At 48.7% G+C, this 24,346-nt stretch overlaps 1 protein-coding gene across 10 annotated transcripts in view; it reads left to right on the top strand.

Annotated features, from left to right (window-relative positions):
* kiaa1109 (KIAA1109 ortholog) overlaps window positions 1–24,346 on the top strand; it is a 626,997-nt gene that overhangs the window by 283,043 nt on the left and 319,608 nt on the right. For all 10 annotated transcript variants that reach the window (XM_072495716.1, XM_072495713.1, XM_072495719.1 and 7 more), the window contains exons 27-32: window positions 2,673–2,923; window positions 3,444–3,705; window positions 4,063–4,885; window positions 12,451–12,521; window positions 20,455–20,625; window positions 22,342–22,462. In XM_072495716.1, the coding sequence (XP_072351817.1) occupies window positions 2,673–2,923; window positions 3,444–3,705; window positions 4,063–4,885; window positions 12,451–12,521; window positions 20,455–20,625; window positions 22,342–22,462 (1,699 nt within the window). The remainder of the gene's footprint in view (window positions 1–2,672; window positions 2,924–3,443; window positions 3,706–4,062; window positions 4,886–12,450; window positions 12,522–20,454; window positions 20,626–22,341; window positions 22,463–24,346) is intronic.

Genomic DNA, 24,346 nt, shown 5'->3' with positions numbered 1-24,346 from the left:
CTGCTTTCTTTGGCACGCAGTCGTCCACACATTTGCTGATGAAGTCTGTGACAGTGGTGGCATACTCATTTAAGTTGGTCGCTGAGTTCTTAAATATGGACCAGTCCACTGTCTCTAAGCAGTCACGTAAGAGCTCTTCTGTCTCCTCGGACCAGCACTGCACAACCTTCTTAGCTGGATTCTCCCGCTTGAATTTCTGCTTGTATGCCGGGAGAAGGAGCACCGTCTTATGGTCTGATTTCCCAAAGTGCGGTTGGGGAATGGAACGGTAGGCGCCCTTGATTTTTGAGTTGCAGTGGTCAAGAGTGTTGTTGCCTCTGGTGGGACAGGAGATGTGCTGGTGGAATTTTGGCAGTACACTCTTGAGGTTGGCCTTCTTGAAGTCTCCGGCCACGATGAACAAGGCCTCAGGGTGTTCTGTTTCGTAGTTGTTTATAACTGTGTACAGTTCGTCCAGCGCCTTCCTCACTTCTGCCTGGGGTATGATGTAGACCGCTGTGATAATGGCTGAAGTGAACTCACATGGCAGATAGTATGGGCGGCACTTCACGGTCAGGTATTCCAGGTCTGGGGAGCAGTAGGTCGCCAGGGTCGCCACATCCAAGCACCAGGAGGAGTTGATGAGGAGGCACACCCCTCCACCCTTCGCTTTGCCTGATGATGCCGTGCGGTCCGCCCGGTGAATTGAGAAGCCTTCAGGTTGTATGGCACAGTCCGGTGAGGCGGGGGTGAGCCATGTCTCTGTGAAACAGAGCACACAACTGTCTCTTACTTCCCTCTGAGAGGTAAGTCTGGCGTTAAGTTCATCCAGCTTGTTTTTGATCGCTTGGATGTTTGACAGGAGTATGCTGGGGAGAGGGGTCTTGAAACCGCGTTGCTTCAGTCTAACATGCAGACCGCCATGTTTCCCTCGCTTCCTCGGTCGGCGGCTGCTGCTGGATGATCCTGGGATCCGGTGGGAGACGTCAGCCCTTGTGGAAGATAGGTGGTTGTGTCTGGCGGGGTCCAGGGCGCTGGCGGGGACCAGGGCGCTGTTTATGTATCCGGGGTCACGTTGGGCCGGGTCTTGCCGTCGGGGGTCGGATCGGGAGTTCCGGGGACTGAGCCAGGCGATCCGGGGGCTGGCGTTGGTAGTTAGGCCGGGCTGGGAGCTCCGAGGTCCGGGTTGGCTCCAAATTTAGGGCGGGGCTCCCCTTCCGCTTTGGGCCCGATCTTCTTCCAGGTCGCAGAGGTCAGGTCAGGTCGGGTCAAAACGTCTCCAAGGGCCTCGGAGGATGTTCAACCCTGCAAGAGAAGATAAAAGAGAGAGGTTAGTAATAATGTTAGTTTTAGAATTAATTTTTAAAAGATTAGAACGAGTATAAGTTAAGTAAAAAGTGGATCTGTTGGGGAGAGCTCGCAGAGAGTCGCCTCGCTCCGGCGCCATCTTGTGCTATGGGCAAACACTTCTCTGCTGGAATTATATCCAGCACAAAGAAATATAGTTTTGGTCGCTGGAGCCAATCATCTTAGCTTCCCAATTTGTTTTCCAGAAGTGGAGTGACGGTGGCGGCAGATGGAGGGAGGGGGACACACATAAAATCCTGCCCATTACCTGTTTCTTTCTCCACAGATGCTGCCAGACCTGTTGAGTCTTTCGAGCATTTTCTGTTTATTTCAGATTTCCAGCATCGGTAATATTTTGTCTGCCCCTCCTACAGTTTAATCTTAGTGAAGAAAGTTTTAGTTTTCTCATCAAAGTGCTTCTTACACCACCCTAGAAGGATGGCAGGGAAAAATCTGGTTTGCAAAGGATTCGTGCAAAATCTCCAACTGAGAATATGTAAAAAAAAAATGGCAAAGAGTAGTTGAGCCATATGGACCAGGAAGGTCTTGGGTATTGTTCTGTTAATTGATCTCAGTCACTGAGTGAATAGTGATGTCACATTGCCTTGGGACTTGAGATGATGCAGTAAATCAGCTATGGTTGCTGCTACTTGTTATCTGATGGAAATGTGCACGTGGATGTCAGGTGAGGACAAGATCAGATACTGCAGGACTGCTTGAAATAGACTGCTTTCGCTGGGTGAAAATACTGGAATTCACTCCCTAACAGCACTTTGGGTGTATCTGCACTACATTGACTGCAGCAGTTCTAGAAGGCAGCTCACCACCACCTTCTCAATGGTACTTGGGGTTGGGAGATAAATGCTAGCCCAGCCAGCGCTGGACACACCCCAAGAACGAATTTTTAAAAAAGTAATCCCTCTGAGCAGGCAAGATCCTGGCAGAAATTGAAGGAAAGAGTAAATTAAATTAAAAGGCCAGTTGGTATTAAAAGGTCCTTGGTAATGTTGTGTTGGCTTTTGGAAGAGCTGTTAAAGAGAAGTAAATGTTAGTGTAGAAGGAATACAGCATGTGGTAAGAAGCAAAATGAACGCGCACATCCTTATTGTAATGTCCGTATTGCAGCAATGAGTTTAAAGATGCTTGTTTAGTTAATATTTAACACATTGCTCAGCTAGTGGTCGACACAGTCAAATGTGCTCATTTTCTCCCTGCATACATTTCACCATGGGTATTTTGAAGGTGAAAGCTGCACTTTACTTCATGTTGAACATCTAATGATTTGATTGTGGATTACTATTATGGTTTCTTTGACTTCAACTGACATTGTGCATTCTTTGATGCAGACTGTGGTTTCTCTGGCCAGATGATGATGTCAAAAATAAACGAGTCAAGAACAAGTGTGGCTGCCTTAGTGGTTGTAAGTTCTACGCAGGCATGGCCTCAGGACTAGACTTCTTCAAACTGGATGAAATTACTCCGTCCACTAGTTCTGCCTTCTCTACTGTAATCACAGAATCAGAAATGTTCTATGGGCAGTCACTGCTGCATCCAAATGAATGGATTATCACTAAGGATATTTCAAAGACTGCAGATGGTAACTTCTTACATAAAACTGAGATTTTAAAATGATTTCCAGTAATATTTGTTCAATTTGTCTTTCTCTTCAGTTCCCTTACTTTGTCTTCAATTAATGCAATTTAATATAACTTGTGCAGTACAATGCTTTATAACTGTTTGCATATTTGCATTTTACAAATTTTCATGATTTCTCAGAGGAGAGATTTTTATTTACCTTGTGATTTAAAGTTTAAATACCAGAAAATGGACACGTAATAGAAGAAATTAATCAGAAAATCTGAAATTAATCAGTAGGTAAGACAATTCCTGTGGAGGCGCAGAGTAAAAGAGTTGACATTTCAGGTTGACATCTTTCTGATGAAAACTTATCAACTTGAAAAGTTAACTGTTTCTTTCTCTCTGCAGATGCTGTCTGACTTACTATGTATTTCCAACATTTTCTGTTTTCATTTCAGATTTCCAATATCTGTAAATATTTTGCTTCCATTTTGGAAGAAACTATTTGTGTTGATAATACCTATATTCTGGTCATTTAGGTAAGCCAAATGGGACAAAAAGAAAAGAATGGGACTCTAGATCACTGGGAACTGATTCAGAGAAAAAGAACCAGTACCACAATTTGCAGGTCCCTTTACGATCTCACAGTTCAACATCCTCCTCTGAAGAAAACAGTAGTTCTACTTCTGCACTCCCTTTGTTGGCAAGTGAAAAAAACAGTCCTTCCTCCAATACCGATGACAGAACTCTACAGATGCATATTCCTGTTTCAAGTGCAAACACAGAGGAAACTATTGGAAAGTAAGTTATTTTAATTCTAAACAACAAGTCTCTCTGGATTACAGATTTGAATTTTCCAAGGCTGAAAAATTGTAAAGTACTGGACATTTGGGATACCATTGTGTTGTGCCATAAATAATGGAATACTGCTTCTGATATGGCAAGCTTCCCACGCCATCCTTGTCATCGGGTGGATAGGTATTAGACAGGATCTAAACTATCCTGCTTCATAAAGGCAAAGAAGAAAATTGTAAACATTGGGCCTTGTTGTTCACTTACTTCTTGATTATCGGCTGATTCCCAGCCTTTTTGGTCAGGGAATTGGTGAAAAAAGCAAACACAAGCATTTTGTGAATAACATGTGTTTTCTCTTTCTAGTGGTCCAATGGATGTTTCAGGAAGCACTCCAGTTTCTCCTAATAATCAAGACAGAACTCTAGTCCGTTCACCTTTGAAACGTCAAGCTTCTGTCTCTTCCACGCGGCTTGGGAGTACAAAAAGTTTATCAGCAGCCATTTTTGGTGAACGGCAGCCTGCAGCAATGGGTGTACAATTCACCAGCGAAGTGTCCCGCAGTGATGAGAATGTTTTGGATTCCCCTCGTCAGCGGAGGAGCTTTGGATCCTTCCCCTTTACTCCATCAGCAGATTCTAACACTTTCCATCAGTACAGATCGGTCGATTCCTCCATATCTGTGGCTGAAAGTGAGGCATACTTTTCAGCAGCTGAGGACTTTGATCCAGTCAGTAGTGATGAAGGTCCAGGAACCTACCCAGGAAGAAAGAAGAGGCGTCGTACACAAGCAGTTGACTATTGCAGGAGTACAATTTATTGTAGTGTAGAGGGACCATTAAATAACTCCATTAGTGGAGATAGCCAAGAGCTAAAAAACTATCCTATTCAAGCTCATGCCTCTCAGGCTTCTTTTGTATCAGCTCTTGAAGGAGATGAGTCAACTGGTCATATATACGCTGCCGAAGGAGAAAAGGCTGCAGATAGCAAACAGCTATCAAGTCAGCAGATTGTGATGTCTTGTTACCTAAATTACCTGACACAATTGCAGGTATCCAACTGGTCAGTAAAACAGCCAACAAACAAGAGAACATCAAAATCTTCACTACATCGTCCTTTGGACCTTGATACACCAACCAGTGAAGAGAACTCATCTTCATTTGACCAGCTTTCTGTACCCATGTTTAAGGTTGGCAGCCTTTTTATACTGTTAACCAAAATTCTCTCTGATCTGTTAAACTTCCACATACAGATAGGAATTGCTACTTTGTGTTGGGGAAATTAACATTTGAGAAATTGACACCCATGGTGAAATGAAGAATGATAACTGCTATTTAAATAGTTTAAAAAAGAAATGATTCCAGGGCACTTCACAGAGTCATAACATGAATAAAATAGATGCTGAGATAAAGCAATAGTCATAGGTTTTAAAAAGGACCATTAAAGGAAGAGAGAGGTGGAGTTGTTAGGAAGGGCATTAAGTGTGTGGGATCCAGGTTCTAGTAGTGAGCAGAAAGGGTGGGAGAACATGCAGACGGCAACAGTTAGTGGAATGGATGATTATTGGGGGCAGGGATGGTGCCATATTCTAGTGTTGCAGGACTGGAAGAGATACAACAATAAGGTGGGGTAAGGCCATGAAGAGATTTAATAAGAGGAAGAGATATTCAATTTGAGGTTCTGACTATCCTCTCCAATGAGTGTAAAAGATCCCACAGCACTATTTTAAAGAAGAGCAGGGGGGGGTTTCCCCTGGTTTGTCCTGAGTCAATATTTATTCCTTAAACAACATCTATAAACCGATTATTTTGTTGTTAAAACAAACAAAATAGGAACAGGAGTTGACTGTATAGTTCCTTAAGTCTGCTGTATCTTAGGGCAGCACGGTGGCGCAGTGGTTAGCACTGCAGCCTCACGGCACCGAGGTCCCAGGTTCGAGCCCGGCTCTGGGTCACTGTCCGTGTGGAGTTTGCACATTCTCCCCGTGTTTGCGTGGGTTTCGCCACCACAACCCTAAGATGTGCAGGGTAGGTGGATTGGCCACGCTAAATTGGGCCTTAATTGGAAAAATGAATTGGGTACACTAAATTTAAAAAACAAAGTCTGCTGTATCTTTTTTTTAAATTTGTTTTTATTCAAAATTTTTCAATAATTTTTACAAACCACTACAAAAAGAAAAACAATGAAAAGAAAACATAGCAATAGAACAGAAAGCAACTTAACCATTTAAAACAAGGTGGGGTATCTGCCCTTTATCAATGAAAACCCCCCCCCGGTTTGCTGCTGCTGATCTCCACCTAACGTTCCGCGAGAAAGTCAAGGAACGGTTCCCACCGCCTGGAGAACCCCTGCAAGGACCCTTGCAAGGCAAACTTTATCCTCTCCAACCTGAGAAATCCCACCATGTCACTGACCCAAGCCTCTACGCTTGGGGGCTTCACATCCCTCCACATTAACAAGAGCTTTCTCCGGGCTTCCAAGGAGGCAAAGGCCAGAACTCCGGCCCCTTTCGACTCCTGCACTCACGGATCGTCCGATATCCCAAATATCGCTATCCCCCAGCTCGGTTTTACCCGAGTATCCAAGACCTTGGACATAGCCATTGCGAAGCCTTTCCAAAATCCTGTAAGTGCCGGGCATGCCCAAAACATATGGGCGTGGTTTGCTGGGCTCCCTGAGCACCTCACACACCTGTCCTCTACCCCAAAAAACGTACTCATCCTCACCCCTGTCATATGCGCCCGGTGCACCACCTTAAACTGAATCAGGCTAAGCCTGGCGCCAGATGAGGAGGAATTGACCCTGCCCAGGGCATCAGCCCACAGGCCCTCATCCAGCTCCTCCTCCCAATTGCCCTTCAGCTCCTCCACCGAGGTCTCCTCCGTCTCCTGCAGCTCCTGATATATTTCCGATATCTTGCCATCCCCCACCCACATGCCCGAGACCACCCTGTCCTGTACCCTCCGGGCAGGCAGCAGCGGGAATTCCCCCACCTGCTTTTTCACGAACGCCCGAACCTGCCTGTACCTAAAGGTATTCCCTGGGGGTAGCCCAAATTTCTCCTCCAGCGCCTCAGACTAGCAAAAGTCCCATCAATGAACAAGTCCCCCATCCTTTTGATACCCGCCCTGTGCCAACTTAGAAACCCCCGTCTATTCTACCGGGAACAAACCTGTGATTGTTCCGTATCGGGGCCCAGACTGAAGCCCTTGCCTCCCCCCGTGCCGTCTCCCCTGCCCCCAAACCCTCAATGTCGCCGCCACCACTGGGCTCGTGGTATACCACGTCGGCGGAAGCGGCAACGGTGCCGTTATCAGTGCCCCCAAGCTAGTATCTTTACAAGACGCCGCCTCCAACCGCCTCCACGCCGCCCCCTCTCCCTCCATTACCCATTTCCGAATCATGGATATTTTCGCTGCCCAGTAATAGCTGCAAAAGTTTGGCAGCCGCCGCGCCCCCCCCCCCCCCCCCCCCCCCCCACTGCGCTCCAAGAACAGTCTTTTAACACGCGGGGTCCTGTTTTCCCACACAAATCCCGTAATAATCCTATTTACCCACTTGAAAAAGTACTTGGGGATGAGAATGGGAAGGCACTGGAAGACGAACAAGAACCTGGGGAGGACCGTCATCTTTACTGCACTCTGCCCACCAGGGAAAGCGGCAGCATGTCCAACCTCTTAATGTCCTCCTCCATCTGATCCATCTTAAGCGGTAGCTCTCCCAGTCTCTTTTCCTGGCCCCTCGCATGTATCACAAAAAGCTCGCTTTTTCTAACATTCAGCTTATACCCTGAAAAGTCTCCAAAATCCCTAAGAATCTGCATGACCTCCCCTATCCCCTCCACTGGATCCGCAATGTACAGGAGCAGGTCATCCGCATACAGTGAAACACGATGCCCCCCCCCCCCCCGAACCAACCCCCTCTGTTTCTGGACTCCCTCAATGCAATGGCCAGCGGCTCGATCACCAGGGCAAACAGCAGAGGGACTGGGGGGCACCCCTGCCTCATTCCTCGATGTAATCTAAAGTACCCCGACCGCAGCCGATTCGTCGACATACTCGCTACCGGGGCCTGATACAACAATTTGACCCACCCTATAAATTCCTTTCCAAACCCAAATCTGCCTAACACCTCCCACAGGTACTCCCACTCCACTCGGTCAAAGGTTTTCTCTGCGTCCATTGCCGCTACCACTTCTGACTCGTACAATTGGCCATAAAAGTCCTTGAAGACCTCGTTAATCCTAGCCGAGCTCAGCGCCGTGTTACCCCCCCCTATCTCTAATCCCCCCCAACTCCCTGGCCGCCTCTCCCGCAGCTGTTGCGCCAGCATCCTACTTGCCTTCTCCCCATACTCGTCCACAGCTCCCTGTACCTTCCTCAACTGAGCCTCAGCCCATGGTAAGCAAGTCAAACTCCGCCTGCCTACTCCGGCGCTCTTTTAACAACCCCTTCTCAGTGGATTCTGCATACATCCTGTTCACCCTAAGTATCTCCCCCACCAATCTCTCCCTCTCCATCCTATCCCTCTTCTCTCTGTGGGCCCTGATTGAAATTAGCTCCCCTCTGACAACTGCCTTCAGCGCCTCCCAGATCACACTCACCGAAACCTCCCCATTATCATTGGTCTCCACATAGCTTTGGATACACCCCCGGACCCGGCCACAGACCTCCTCATCCGCCAATAGTTCCATGTCCATTCTCCACAGAGGACGTTGGCCTCACTCCTCCCCCAGCCCCAACTCCACCCAGTGCGGGGCATGGTCCGAGATCGCAATGGCTGAATACCCCACCCCCTCCACTCTCGGGATTAGCGCCCTGCTTACCATGAAAAAAATCAATCCGCGAGTACGCCTTGTGCACATGGGAGAAGAAGAAAAACTCCTTCGCCTTTGGCCTGGCAAATCTCCACGGATCCACTCCCCCCCCCCCCCCCCCCCATCTGGTCCATGAACCCCCTCAGGACCTTGGTCGCTGCCGACCTCTTACCCGATCTCGACCTAGACCAATCCAGTGCCGGGTCCAGGACCGTGTTAAAGTCCCCCCCATTACCAAACTGCATGACTCCAGATCCGGAATCCTACTCAACATCCGCTTCATGAACCCTGCATCGTCCCAGTTCGGAGCATACACATGTTGGCCTCTTGGTTACTCATGTTGGCCTCTTGGTTACCCTCAATTTCTGGATGTACTTTGTGTCTTCTATGCTAAGACAGATGTGGAATATTTGTTCAATGTCTCTTACAACTCTTCATTCCCTATGGTGATTTCTCCTGTCTCACGCTCTGAGGAAGCAAGTTTTATTTTAGTTGCACTCCTCCTTATATATTTGGACAAGCTCTTACACTATGGTTTTTAGATTCCTGGCTAGTTTCCTCTCATTGTTTTCTTCCTTTTTTAAACAATCTTTTGGGCACCCATTTCTGTTTTTTAAACTCTCCAAACCACCTAGCTTACTACTATTTCGCAGCACAGTCTGCATATCTTTTTAGTATATCCTTAGCTTCGCTACATGAGGACAACAGAGGAGGAAACCATTTGGCCTGTCATGTCTTGGTGGTTATTGATTTCAGCAATCAAAAATTCGAAGTGTGGGAGAATTCTGTGAGAGGCTTTTCCCAGGGTAGAGGGGTCAATTACTAGGGGGCATAGGTTTAAGGTGCGAGGGGCAAGGTTTAGAGTAGATGTACGACGCAAGTCTTTTACACAGAGGGTAGTGGGTGCCTGGAACTCACTACCGGAGGAGGTGGTGGAAGCAGGGACGATAGTGACATTTAAGGGGCATCTTGACACATACATGAATAGGATGGGAATAGAGGGATACGGACCGGAATAGAGGGATACGGACCCAGGAAGTGTAGAAGAATGTAGTTTAGTCAGGCAGCATGGTCGGCACGGGCTTGGAGGGCCGAAGGGCCTGTTCCTGTGCTGTACTTTTCTTTGTTCTTTGTTCTTATCTCCCCAATCTCCTAAAAAAAGACATAGGGCTGGATTCTCTGTCCCACAATGCCCAAAGTGTGTTTCCCGATGGGACCGAGAATCGGTTTTGGGGGATCAGCACCCGAACGTGATGCTCCCAACGCCCTGCTGGAGCCAGCATCAAGGTTCATGACACCGTGCCATGGGAGGATGTAAGTGAATGCAAAGGGTCTTAATGACCCATTTGCATCCATTTAACGGGCCCACTCCCTGGTATCAGAGACCCGCCCACCCTCCCTGGTATCAGAGACCTGCCTCCCCCCAGTATCAGAGACCTATCCCCCGGCCCACCGGTATCAGAGACCCCACCCGGTATCAGAACCCCCCCCCCCCCCCGTATCAGAGACCCCCCCCCCCCGGTATCAGAACCCCCCCCCCCCCCGTATCAGAGACTCTCCCCCCCCCCCCCCCCCCGGTATCAGAGACCCCCCCCCCCCGGTATCAGAGACCCCCCCCCCTGGTATCAGAGACCCCCACCCCGGTATCAGAACTCCCACCCTGGTATCAGAGACCCCCCCCCCCCCCCCCGGTATCAGAGACCCCCCCCCCCCCCCGGGTATCAGAGACCACCCCCCCCCCCCCGGTATCAGAGACCGCCTCCCCGGTATCAGAGACCCCCCCCCCCCGGTATCAGAGACCCCCCCCCCCCCCCCCCTGGTATCAGAGACCCCTCCGGTATCAGAGAACCCCTCCCGGTATCAGAGAACCCCCCCCCCCCGGTATCAGAGACCCCCCCCCCCCCCGGTATCAGAGACCCCCCCCCCGGTATCAGAGACCCCCCCCCCCCGGTATCAGAGAACCCCCCTCTTAACAGAGATCTACCCCCTCTTAACAGAGACCCGTCCTCTCCCATCAGTCACCCACCCCCGAATCAGAGTAACCCCCCGCACCCTCCCTGCCTCCCCCTGTATATCAGAGACCCTCCTAACAGTCACCCCTGCCTGGAAGCTAAAGAGCAGTCCAGGCAGAAACACTGCAAAATCACGGGCTGGATTTCTGGTGTGCCATGCCATCGAGATTCTCCATTTCTCAGCTGGTCAATGGTGTTTCCCATTATGGGGCAGCCCAAAACCATCGGGAAACCCCCGGGCTGCCGGCAAAATGGAGAATCCCGAAGGCGGAGAATTCAGCCCCACTTCTTTTTTTCTTACCAGTCCATCCACCTGCAACCTCAGACATACAAGTGTTGAAAGCAGCAGCTGTTACAGGTATCCTAGGCTTCATAGAAAGCCAAAACACATAACATGGCATTAGACCTCCTCAGATCCTTTGATCTGGGAGGCTTCTATTCGCTTTCAAAGAGAAATAGTTTTTAGTAGGCTGTAATTGACAGGGTCATAGCTTCCACACAGCCAAGTGTCTGAAATGTTTACTTTCATTACCCTTCACGGTTGATTGCAACTCAAGTACCCTCCTTTGAAGCTAACCAAAATGATTATAAGCATCTTGGAGATAACTGCTATCACTTCCTCATTTTGTCAGCAGAAAGCACTTAACTTCTTTTGATGTGGTCAGGAGCTGTCAATCATAGCTGGGAGGTCTCATAGGGTGATGGGTGGTTTGGGTCACCATCATGCGTGCATGCTTTTGGTGGTGGTGGGGAGGGGGCAGAGACCTGTAATTCCCATAATTCTCATGGTGATGGAGAGGAGGATAGCCCTATTTGTCAGTTGTGGTGGGGGGGGAAAGAGAGTAGGGTGCAGGATTTGCTTTGTGGGTGGGAGGTTCCAGCTGCCAGACCTCTCTATTGGGCTGACCATTCAAAATGTGGGCCTGAACCACACCCACATGTTTTGGGCTTGCCCCAAGCTTGCTGGCTTCTGGACAGCCTTCTCCGAGGCAATGTCCAAGGTTGTGGGGGTGAGGGTGAAGCCGTGCCCAATAGTGGCAATCTTCGGGGTATTGGAGCAGCCAGAGCTACACATAGGAAAGGGGGCTAACGCCCTTGCTTTCGCTTCCCTAATCGCATGACGGAAAATCCTGCTCGGCTGGCGATCGGCAGCATCACCCAAAGCTGCAGACTGGCTCCCTGACCTCTCGGAATTTCTCCACCTGGAGAAGATTAAGTACGCCATCCGAGGGTCAGAGGAAGGCTTCCTGGATACTTGGGGGCAGTTCGTCGGCCTGTTCCAAAACCTGTTTGAGGCCAGCAATGAGGAGTAAGCCAGGAAAAAAAGATGAGGAACCAAAGGACTGTGCAACCGGGGGAGGGGGGGGGGGGGGGGGGGGAAATGGGGAATGGGGAAACCACAAGAGAAGAGGACGGGTGCTGAAACCAATGGCGGGGCGGGGGGGGGGGGGGGGGAGGGGGGGGGGATGTAACAGACCAATCCAGAGGGCAACAAAATGTACATACAATTAGTTAAATGAAGGACAAAACAAACCTCTGTAAAATAAAGCAAATTAGCGCGGGCAAGAAAATGTAATGTAAATAAGCAACAACTGTTTATAAATATGAGAAAAGCCAATAAAAAGATTTTCAAAATGTGGGCCTGATACTGGGATTCCGACCAAATCCCATGAGCTCTCGCCATGCATAAATTTGCATGCCAAAGAAGAGGGAATCGCTCCTGGGCGTCGCTTCTAGCACCAGTGCTGACTAGGAGTGATTCTATTCCAGTGGGAGAACTTAGTCTCCCAAACGGAGTATCTTGCCCATTGGATCTAATCACAAAAGCAAAATAATTGAAGCATACATGATATGTGTTGGCCATGTAAAAACTGTTGTAAGTTGTACCTGAAAGATATTAATTGTTCTGGGTTAATTTACTTTTAGGTGATTAAACAAGGTCTTGCAGCAAGTGCATTACTTGACCGAGGTGCTCAACTAATGGGATCAAATTCAAGGTATTTATCCCTTGTCTATTGCCTGTCAACATTACATTTTGAATAATACTTACAAAGTAAATCACATTTTCTATGGAAGCATTTGCAAATATTTGTATCATGGGCCTCTACAAATATTGATACTCCTTTTTGTCAGTTTAACTATAATGCGAGGAAGTTTGTTCATTAATTATATATAGCATCAAAGAGGGAGGCAGCCAGGGAGATAGGGAAAGTAAATGATGGGAACCTGGTTGGAGATTCAGCAGGGGTAAATAAGGCGTTTAAGGATTTTTACAGTAGGCTGTATGGGCCGGAACCCCCAACGGGGCCGGAGAAGATGAGGCACTTTTTAGGGGGGCTGAACTTCCCTGGTAGAAGGGCTGGGGGCCCCGATCGGGTTGGAAGAGATAGTGGAGAGTCTGAAGGCCATGCAGTCGGGTAAAGCCCCCGGGCCAGACGGGTACCCAGTGGAGTTCTATAAAAGGTTCTCTGGGATATTGGGACCGTTGTTGATGAGGATGTTCAATGAGGCAAGGGAGAGAGGGGTGCTGCCCCCGACGATGTCACAGGCAACGATTTTGCTGATCCTTAAGCGGGACAAGAACCGGAGCTGTGTGGGTCCTACAGGCCAATATCCTTGTTGAATGTGGATGCCAAATCGCTGGCCAAAATTTTGTCCTCCAGGATTGAGGATTGTGTTCTGGACGTTATTGGGGAGGACCAGTTAAGGGTAGGCAGTTAGTGGCCAATATAAGAAGGCTATTAAACGTGATCATGATGCCCCCGGAAGGTAGGGAGGTGGAGGTAGTGGTCGCAATTGACGCAGAGAAGGCCTTTGATCGAGTAGAATGGGAATATCTGTGGGAGGTACTGGGACGGTTCGGATTTGGGCGGGGCTTTATTGACTGGGCCAGGTTGCTGTATCAGGCTCGTGTTGCGAGCGTACGGGCGAAAACATCAGACTATTTTAGACTGCACCGGAGGATGAGACAGGGATGCCCCCTCTCCCCACTGTTGTTTGCGCCTAGCTATAGAGCCGCTGGTAATTGCTCTGAGAGTTTCAAGGGGCTGGTCCGGGGGGGGGGGGGGGGGGGGGGGGGGGGTAGAGCACAGAGACTCGCTTTATGCAGACGACCTGCTTCTGTACGTATCGGACCCAATAGAGGGGATGGAAGAAATCATGAGAATTCTAGGGGAATTTGGCCGGTTTTCAGGGTATAAGCAAAATATGGGGAAAAGTGAGATGTTTGAGGTTCAGGCGGGGGGACAGGAGAGGCGATTGGGGGAGCTGCCGTTTAGATTAGTAGGGGTAAGCTTTAGGTATCTAGACATCCAAGTGGCGCGGGAATGGGACCGACTGCATGAATTAAATCTGGTCCGACTCGTAGGCCAAATGAAGGACGATTTTCACTAGCTGGGGGGGTTGCAGACGGTGAAGATGACAGTCCTCCCGAGATTCCTGTTTGTATTTCAGTGTCTCCCCATCTTTATTCCGCGGTCCTTTTTTAAACGGGTCAATAAAGTGATCACCGGCTTTGTTTGGGCGGGCAAGAACCCGCGAGTAAGGAAGGTAATGTTTGAGCGGAGTCGTTGAGAGGGCGGGCTGGCGCTGCCAAATTTTAGTAACTATTACTGGGTGGCGAATATAGCCATGATCAGGAAGTGGATGGTGGGAGGAGGGTCAGCATGGGAGCGTATGGAGGCGACTTCATGCAAGGGCGCCAGTTTGGGGGCATTGCTAACTGCGCCTCTGCCGTTCCCGCCGGCACGGTACTCCACCAGCCCTGTGGTGGTGGCAATGGAGGAGGCATGTGGGAGCAGATGGAGCGTTGGTTTGGTCTCCAGTCTGTAACAATCACCGGTTTGCCCCGGGAAGTATGGGTGGGGGGTTCCGGAGATGGCGGAGAGCAGGGATTGAGAGGATGGGGGATATGTTTATAGATGGGAGCTTTCCGAGTTTGAGGGCGCTGGAGGAGAAGTTTGGATTGGCGAGGGGAAACAAATTCATGTACCTGCAAGTGCAGGACCTCCTACGTAGACAGGTTTCAACCTTCCCGCTCCTACCACCTAGGGGGATTCAGGACGGTAGTTTCCAGAGAGTGGGTAGGAGAAGGGAGCGTCTCTCTCATTTACAAGGAACTTATGGGGTCAGAGGAGACGCAGACTGAGGAGTTGAAGTGCAAGTGGGAGGAGGAGCTGGGAGGAGAGATAGAGGATGGTCTATGGGCGGACGCGTTGAGTAGAGTCGACGCGTCCACAACATGTGCCAGGCTCAGCATGATACAATTCAAGGTCGTTGTTTGCACTGAGTGCTGAATTTGGTGCATTTGAGTGCTATAGTAAGAGTTTGGTGACTGAGGGAGTATAAGGCTTCATTTTTATCTAAAGTCTAGTTTTTCTTTTATTTAGTTAATTAACTTAAAAGTTGCTGTTTGGTTTAGAAGAAGGTGAATTTTTCAATCCGCTTTAAACAAAGCTTCTACTTGTAGGCACTTGCAGCTGGAGCTTGTTAATTAGTTAATTGGATTAGGCCAGTTTTCAGAGGCTATATTCACAGTATAAAAGTGATCCCCTACAGTGCAGACTTTGTTTGCACTGATTGCTGAATTTGGTGCATTTGAGTGCTATAGTGAGAGTTTGGTGACTGAGGGAGTGCTGAATTTGGTGCATTTGAGTGCTGTAGTGAGAGTTTGGTGACTGAGGGAGTGCTGAATTTGGTGCATTTGAGTGCTGTAGTGAGAGTTTGGTGACTGAGGGAGTTAGGTGAGGAGGGAGTAAGGTGCTCCTTTCATTTTGTTTCCTACATTTCCGCAAAGAGCAAGAAGGGAGCCAGGAGTTTACAGAGAGTGCAGCTGACTGGGAGCAGAGTCGGAGGGCGGAGATCCAGTTGGTCCACAGGGCAGCTATATTCTGTAAGATAAGAGGGGATGGAGGCTAGGCCAGTTGCATGCTCCTCCTGTAGGATGTGGGTGGTGAGGGATACCACTGGTGTCCCCGCTGACTATACCTGCGGGAAGTGCATCTAACTCCAGCTCCTCAAAGACCGTGTTAGGGAACTGGAGCTGAAGCTGGATGAACTTCGGATCATCCGGGAGGCAGAGGGGGTGATAGAGAAGAGTTACAGGGAGGTAACCACACCCGAGGTACAGGACAAGAATAGCTCGGTTACAGTCAGGGAAAAACAAACAAACAGGCAGACAGTGCAGGGATCCCTCGTGACCGTTCCCCTTCAAAACAAGTATACCGTTTTGGATGCTGTTGGGGGTGGGGGATGACCTACCGGGGGAAGGCCCTAGCGGCCAGGCCTCTGCCACTGAGTCTGGCTCTGGGGCTCAGAAGGGAAGGGGGGAGAACAGAAAAGCAATAGTTGTAGTAGATTCAATGGTTAGGGGAATAGATAGGAGATTCTGTGGTCGCGAGCGAGACTCCCGGAAGGTATGTTGCCTCCCGGGTGCCAGGGCCAGGGATGTCTCGGGTCGTGTCTTCAGGATCCTGAAGGGGGAGGGGGAGCAGCCAGAAGTCGTGGTGCACATTGGTACCAACGACGTAGGTAGGAAAAGGGGTGTGGAGGTAATAAACAAGTTTAGGGAGTTAGGTTGGAAGTTAAAAGCCAGGACAGACAGAGTTGTCATCTCAGGTTTGTTGCCGGTGCCACGTGATAGCGAGGCTAGGAATAGGGAGAGAGTGCAGCTGAACACATGGCTGCAGGAATGGTGTAGGAGGGAGGGCTTCAGGTATTTGGATAATTGGAGTGCATTCTGGGGAAGGTGGGACCTGTACAAGCAGGACGGGTTGCATCTGAACCAGAGGGGCACCAATATCCTGGGAGGGAGGTTTTCTAGTACTCTTCGGAAGGGTTTAAACTAATTTGGCAGGGGAATGGGAACCGGATTTGTAGTCCAGCAACTAAGGTAGCTGATATTCAGGACGCCAAAGCGTGTAATGAGGCAGTGGGGAAGGGAACACTGACAAAGGAGAGTACTTGCAGGCATGGAGATGGGTTGAAGTGTGTATACTTCAACGCAAGATGCATCAGGAATAAGGTGGGTGAACGTAAGGCATGGATCGATACTTGGGACTACGATGTGGTGGCCATCACGGAACCTTGGATAGAAGAGGGGCAGAAATGGTTGTTTGAGGTCCCTGGTTATAGATGTTTCAATAAGATTAGGGAGGGTGGTAAAAGAGGTGGGGGGTGGCATTGTTAATTCGAGACAGTATAACAGCTGCAGAAAGGCAGTTCGAGGAGTATCAGCCTACTGAGGTAGTATGGGTTGAAGTCAGAAATAGGAAAGGAGCAGTCACCTTGTTAGGAGTTTTCTATAGGCCCCCCAATAGTAGCAGAGATGTGGAGGAACAGATTGGGAAACAGATCTTGGAAAGGTGCAGAAGTCACAGGGCAGCAGTCATGGGTGACTTTAACTTCCCAAACATTGAGTGGAAACTCTTTAGATCAAATAGTTTGGATGGGGTGGTGTTTGTGCAGTGTGTCCAGGAAGCTTTTCGAACACAGTATGTAGATTGTCCGACCAGAGGAGGGGCAATATTGGATTTAGTACTTGGTAATGAACCAGGGCAAGTGATAGATTTGTTAGTGGGGGAGCATTTTGGAGATAGTGACCACAATTCTGTGACTTTCACTTTAGTAATGGAGAGGGATAGGTGCGTGCAACAGGGCAAGGTTTACAATTGGGGGAAGGGTAAATACGATGTTGTCAGACAAGAATTGAAGTGCATAAGTTGGGAACATAGGCTGGCAGGGAAGGACACAAGTGAAATGTGGAACTTGTTCAAGGAACAGGTACTACGTGTCCTTGATATGTATGTCCCTGTCAGGCAGGGAAGAGATGGTCGAGTGAGGGAACCATGGTTGACAAGAGAGGTTGAATGTCTTGTTAAGAGGAAAAAGGAGACTTATGTAAGGCTGAGGAAACAAGGTTCAGACATGGCGTTGGAGGGATACAAGATAGCCAGGAGGGAACTGAAGAAAGGGATTAGGAGAACTAAGAGAGGGCATGAACAATCTTTGGCAGGTAGGATCAAGGAAAACCCCAAGGCCTTTTGCACACATGTGAGAAATATGAGAATGACTAGAGCGAGGGTAGGTCCGATCAAGGACAGTAGCGGGAGATTGTGTATTGAGTCTGAAGAGATAGGAGAGGTCTTGAACGAGTACTTTTCTTCTGTATTTACAAATGAGAGGGGCCATATTGTTGGAGAGTACAGTGTGAAACAGACTGGTAAGCTCGAGGAAATACTTGTAAGGAAGGAAGATGTGTTGGGCATTTTGAAAAACGTGAGGATTGCCAAGTCCCCTGGGCCTGACGGGATATATCCAAGGATTCTATGGGAAGCAAGAGATGAAATTGCAGAGCCGTTGGCAATGATCTTTTCGTCCTCACTGTCAACAGGGGTGGTAACAGGGGTGGTACCAGGGGATTTGTGAGTGGCGAATGTCGTGCCCCTGTTCAAAAAAGGGACAAGGGATAACCCTGGGAATTACAGGCCAGTTAGTCTTACTTCGGTGGTAGGCAAAGTCATGGAAAGGGTACTGAAGGATCGGATTTCTGAGCATCTGGAAAGACACTGCTTGATTAGGGATAGTCAGCACGGATTTGTGAGGGGTAGGTCTTGCCTTACAAGTCTTATTGAATTCTTTGAGGAGGTGACCAAGCATGTGGATGAAGGTAAAGTAGTGGATGTAGTGTACGTGGATTTTACGAAGGCATTCCCCATGGTAGGCTTCTGCAGAAAGTAAGGAGGCATGGGATAGTGGGAAATGTGGCCAGTTGGATAACAAACTGGCTAACCGATTGAAGTCAGAGAGTGGTGGTGGATGGCAAATATTCAGCCTGAATCCCAGTTACCAGTGGCGTACTGCAGGGATCAGTTCTGGGTCCTCTGCTGTTTGTGATTTTCATTAATGATTTGGATGAGGGAGTTGAAGGGTGGGTCAGTAAATTTGCAAACGATATGAAGATTGGTGGAGTTGTGGATAGTGAGGAGGGCTGTTGTCGGCTGCAAAGAGACATAGATAGGATGCAGAGCTGGGCTGAGAAGTGGCAGATGGAGTTTAACCCTGAAAAGTGGGAGGTTGTCCATTTTGGAAGAACAAATATGAATGCGGAATACAGGGTTAACGGTAGAGTTCTTGGCAATGTGGAGGAGCAGAGAGATCTTTGGGTCTATGTTCATACATCTTTGAAAGTTACCACTCAAGTGGATAGAGCTGTGAAGAAGGCCTATGGTGTGCTAGCGTTCATTAACAGAGGGATTGAATTTAAGAGCCGTGAGGTGATGATGCAGCTGTACAAAACTTTGGTGAGGCCACATTTGGAGTACTGTGTACAGTTCTGGTTGCCTCATTTTAGGAAGGATGTGGAAGCTTTGGAAAAGGTGCAAAGGAGATTTACCAGGATGTTGCCTGGAATGGAGAGTAGGTCTTACGAGGAAAGGTTGACGGTGCTAGGCCTTTTCTCATTAGAACGGAGAAGGCTGAGGGGCGACTTGATAGAGGTTTATAAGATGATCAGGGAATAGATAGAGTAGACAGTCAGAGACTTTTTCCCCAGGTGGAACAAACCATTACAAGGGGACATAAATTTAAGGTGAATGGTGGAAGATATAGGGGGGATGTCAGAGGTAGGTTCTTTACCCAGAGAGTAGTGGGGGCATGGAATGCACTGCCTGTGGAAGTAGTTGAGTCGGAAACATTAGGGACCTTCAAGCAGCTATTGGATAGGTACATGGATTACGGTAAAATGATATAGTGTAGATTTATTTGTTCTTAAGGGCAGCACGGTAGCATTGTGGATAGCACAATTGCTTCACAGCTCCAGGGTCCCAGGTTCGATTCCGGCTTGGGTCACTGTCTGTGCGGAGTCTGCACATCCTCCCCATGTCTGCGTGGGTTTCCTCCGGGTGCTCCGGTTTCCTCCCACAGTCCAAAGATGTGCAGGTTAGGTGGATTGGCCATGATAAATTGCCCTTAGTGTCCAAAATTGCCCTTAGTGTTGGGTGGAGGTGTTGATTTTGGGTAGGGTGCTCTTTCCAAGAGCCGGTGCAGACTCAATGGGCCGAATGGCCTCCTTCTGCACTGTAAGTTCAATGATAATCTATGATTAATCTAGGACAAAGGTTCGGCACAACATCGTGGGCCGAAGGGCCTGTTCTGTGCTGTATTTTTCTATGTTCTATGTCGTTCAGCGGGCTCACATGACAGTGGCCCGGATGAGCCCGATTCTTTGGGGTGGAAGACAGGTGTGCAAAGTGCACAGGAGGGCCAGCGAACCATGTCCACATGTTCTGGACATGTCCGAAGCTTAGGGGATTTTGGCAGAGGTTTGCAGATGTCATGTCCACGATGTTAAAAACAAGGGTGGCACCGAGTCCAGAGGTGGCGATTTTCGGGGTGTTGGAAGATCCGGGAATCCAGGAGGAGAAAGAGGGCAGACCTTCTGACCTTTGCTTCCCTCGTAGCCCGGAGATGGATACTACTAGCTTGGAGGGCCTCAAAGCCCCCGAAGTCGGAGACCTGGCTATCTGACATGGCTAGCTTTCTCTGTCTGGAGAAAATTAAGTTCGCCATGAGAGGGTCAATGTTCGGGTTCGCCCGGAGGTGGCAACCGTTTGTCGACTTCTTTGCGGAAAATTAATCGTCAGCCGAAGGGGGGGGTTAGTTTAGCTTAGAGTAGGGGGATAATAAAGGTGGGACCTGGAAGGGAGGGAGACGGCTTTTGCACTATGATTATAGATTCATGTACATTGTTTATTTTGTTGTTGTTGTAAAACCAAAAATACCTCAATAAAATGTTTACAATAAAAAATTATATATAGCATCCGAAATAATACTTAGTTTATTGAATGCCTATATTTAGCAAAATTATTTGTGTAAATGTCTAAAACAAAGTAATTAAATGATTTGAAACATACTAATTTAAAAAATATCTAGTACTCCTTACACTCCACTGGAAAAAACAACAATGGAAAATACAGATGACACAGTTACTGAGCAATGGAGTCTTGATCAGCCAGTCTCTCAGACCAGAACCACTGCCATAGTAGAAGTAAAGGGAGCGGTGGATATTGTTCTTACTCCACTTGTGACAGAAGCCTTTGACAGGTGAGTGTGCCATTCATGTTTCTGAAAGAATTACAACCATGTTTGTGTGGGTGCTTGTCAAACTAACTATAATTTGATCAATATGAAATAAGCAGTACTAAAAGGAAAAATAAATAATGATTTAATGCCACATTTTCATTTCTATTGCAAATACTGTCTTGCTAGTGTAATCTCACATTGCCAGTGGGAGTATTCATGGAAGTGGCATAATTTTGAGCTGTTAAGACAGCACATTTCAGTATTATAATTTTTCCCTCCCACACTGTACACAAGGTTGTTTTTAGACCAGTCTTGGTTCCAGAGATGAGAAACTTCAGTTCTGAAGATAGATTGGAGAAGTTGGGATTGTTCACTTTAAAGTGGAAAAGACGAAGAATGGAGATGTGCAAAATTACGATGGGCCTGGACAGAGTAGATGGGGAGAAACCGTTCCCGCTCGTAAAGCGATTGGAAACGAGTGGGCACAGATTTAAAGCGATTTGCAAAAGAGACAAATGCAATGTGAGAAAAACTTTTTCACACAGCGAGTGTTTTGGGAGGAAATGCAAGGGGGCAGGAAAATGGTACTGAGTCATAATGCTGTTTTGGACAGTGGGTGCAGACACGATGGGCCGAATAGTCTCCTTTCCCACTGTTACAATTGTGTAATACTGAGATTAGGCGCTGACTAAATTAGTTTTCCTCTCCCAGCTCATTGATTTGAATTCCCTATCCATTTAACAAATATTCTGGTTCACACCAAATTTATCCAGTGTCTTTCATTTGTTGTCTTATTGTAACTTTGCTCCCTGTAACTCTATCTGTACATGCAAGGTTTTTTTGCATGTATGAAATATGATAAACAAAAACAGAGTTGTAACTATCTTAATTTGGTATCTTAAATATTAAGATTCTTTATCAACTTGCATTTGCTGATTCTTGAACAATTTAATTTTCCCTTATAATAGGGTAGTGGCCTCTTCATCTACCATGCACGACACAGTGGCACAATGGTTAGCACTGGTGCCTCACAGGACCAGGGACCCGGATTTGATTCTGACCTTGGGTGTCTGTGTGGAGTTTGTGCATTCTCCCCTTTTCTGCATGGGTTTCCTCTGGGTGCTCCGGTTTCCATCCACAGTCCAAAGATGTGCACCTTTAGGTGAATTGACCATGCTAAATTGTCCCTTAGTGTCCAAAAGTTTAGGTGGGGTCACAGGGAGAAAGCAGGGCATGGGTGTAGGTGGGGTGCTCTTTTGGATGATGGTGCAGACTTGATGGGCCGAATGACCACCTCCTGCACTATATGGATTCTATGAAAATCACTGTTTTAGTGATGCTTTCCCGCGAACATTAAAAGTGACAACATCCTAAAGTGACTTCTGTATCCTGTCAATGCCCGCCAAAAATTGGGACACACTTGGGCAAACACAAGATCCTATTATTGGCACTGAGGCTGGAGAGATCTATCCAACTAAATATGTTAGATAAGAACATAAAATCGTATAATGGGAAAATCATTACTTATTTTATGTAACCTATTATTTCAAGGTTACATAGACAGTTCAGGGTCATGCGTATTTATAAAATGGGTATACTGTATTGAATTTACAGAAAACCCAGACTCTATTGTGTCCCATCTGACAGTATAGCACAGGTATTCTTGTCTTGGTCCTTCAGCCTGTTGTACATGTTTTCTATATGAGAAACTAATAATTCATTATTTTCATTGTTTAGATATTTTGAAGCAATGGTTCACTTTTCTAGTATTTGGCACCCTGCTGCGATTGTGGATGATCTGCATGCTAAAGTGCTGAAGGAGGCATATCTGAACAGCAAATCAGCTAGTTCAGAATTGGTAAGTGCTACGGGTACGATTCTCCGCGGTGCGGACCAAGTGCCCGGTTTCACGACGGCGCGAACAGGGCCCGGCACAACCTATTCATGCGCTGTTGGGGCAACCAAATCTTGCGCATGCGCAGTTTGGGCAACCCAATCCTGTGCATGCGCAGTTGGGGCTGCGCCATCCTGCACATGTGTGGGGAACGTCATACGCGCGCCGGCCCCTCACCAACATGGCGCCGGTGTTCTGGGGCCGCGCACGGAAGGAGGTAGGCCCGGGTAAGCCGGCCCGCCGATCGGTGGGCCCCAATTGTAGGCCAGACCCCATCGGAGGCCCCCCCCCGGTGAAGGAGCCTCCCTCCAGAGTCCCCGCCAGCAGCGACCAAGGGTGGATGGCACTGGCGGGAACCTGTCGTGTCGTAGCGGCCGCTCGGCCCATCCGGGCTGGAAAATCGCCACTCGCCGTTTGCGCCAATTCTCCGAGCGGCCCATCGCGAATCGCGCAGCGCTGGTTTCGGGGGGGTGGGGTGGGAAAATTGCATGCGGGGGTTGGGGCGGCGTGGCGCGATTTGTGCGGCACCCTGGCGATTCTCCCACCTGGCCGGGGGGGCGGGGGGGGGAATCAAGCCCACTATACAATTCAGATAAGGCAATAATGGGTGGAATGTTATGTTCCATTACTCTATCACTGAAAAAAGCTGAATTAATCTTAGTAAATAAAATAGCTCTAATTAGTAGGTTATGTTCACTGCACTTTTATGTTTAAAAGAAAACATTGCACATAGTTTAAAATGCCACAAAATAGAAATTTTTTGCATTGTCAGCTTGGTTCAATTGGTTTCACTTTTGTTCAAGTCAGAAAGCAGCAAGTTTAACTCCCACTACAGAATTATTAATTGGTTAAGCTTGCAATTGTTCTTCATTGCCAATTATTTCACAGTTTTGTACTGTCTTCAAATTTGATAGTACTACTTATGCCCTCTTCAGGGGTGACATTCTCCGACCCCCCGCCGGGTCGGATAATCGCCGGGGGCTGGCGTGAATCCCGCCCCCGCCGGTTGCCGAAGTCTCCACCACCGGATATTCGTCGGGGGCGAGAATCGCGCCGCGCCGGTTGGAGGGGCCCCCCCCGCTCGATTCTCCGGCTCGGATGGGCCAAAGTCCCACCGATAAATTGCCTGTCCCGCCGGCGTAAATTAAATCACCTACCTTACCGGCGGGACAAGGCGGCGTGGGCGGGGTCCTGGGGGGGGCGCGGGGCGATCTGACCCCGGGGGGTGCCCCCACGGTGGCCTGGCCCGCGATCGGGGCCTACCGATCCGCGGGCGGGCCTGTGCCGTGGGGGCACTCTTTCCCTTCCGCCTCCGCCACGGTCTCCACCATGGCGGAGGTGGAAGAGACTCCCTCCACTGCGCATGCGTGGGAAACTGTCAGCGGCCGCTGACGCTCCCGCGCATGCGCCGCCCAGAGATGTCATTTCCGCGCCAGCTGGCGGGGCACCAAAGGCCGTTTCCGCCAGCTGGCGGGGCAGAAATTCCTCCGGCGTCGGCCTAGCCCCTCAATGTTGGGGCTCGGCCCCCAAAGATGCAGAGCATTCCGCACCTTTGGGGCGGCGCGATGCCCGTCTGATTGGCGCCGCAGGTTGTTAATGAAACCAAAAAGTAGTAAACAACATAGCATCAAGCACAGGGACCCTGTACTTGTGTTTGACTCTGAGATAACCTGAGATGCGCTTGCATCATGGTAGATATCCACTCCATTATCAAGATTGCTAACTTCCACCTCAAGCAACATTGCCTGGCTCTCCCCTGTCTTAGCCCTTGAATCTCTCTCAGAACACATTACCTCTCGATTTGATTATTCAAATGCTGTCCTGATTGAGCTCCCATCTTCCACTCTC

This window comes from Scyliorhinus torazame, chromosome 3 (genome assembly GCF_047496885.1).
Source record: "Scyliorhinus torazame isolate Kashiwa2021f chromosome 3, sScyTor2.1, whole genome shotgun sequence".
NCBI classification, from domain to species: Eukaryota; Metazoa; Chordata; class Chondrichthyes; order Carcharhiniformes; family Scyliorhinidae; genus Scyliorhinus; species Scyliorhinus torazame.
The sequence above is the reverse complement of the archived record's forward strand: the minus strand, read 5'-3'. Positions and strand labels throughout refer to the sequence as shown.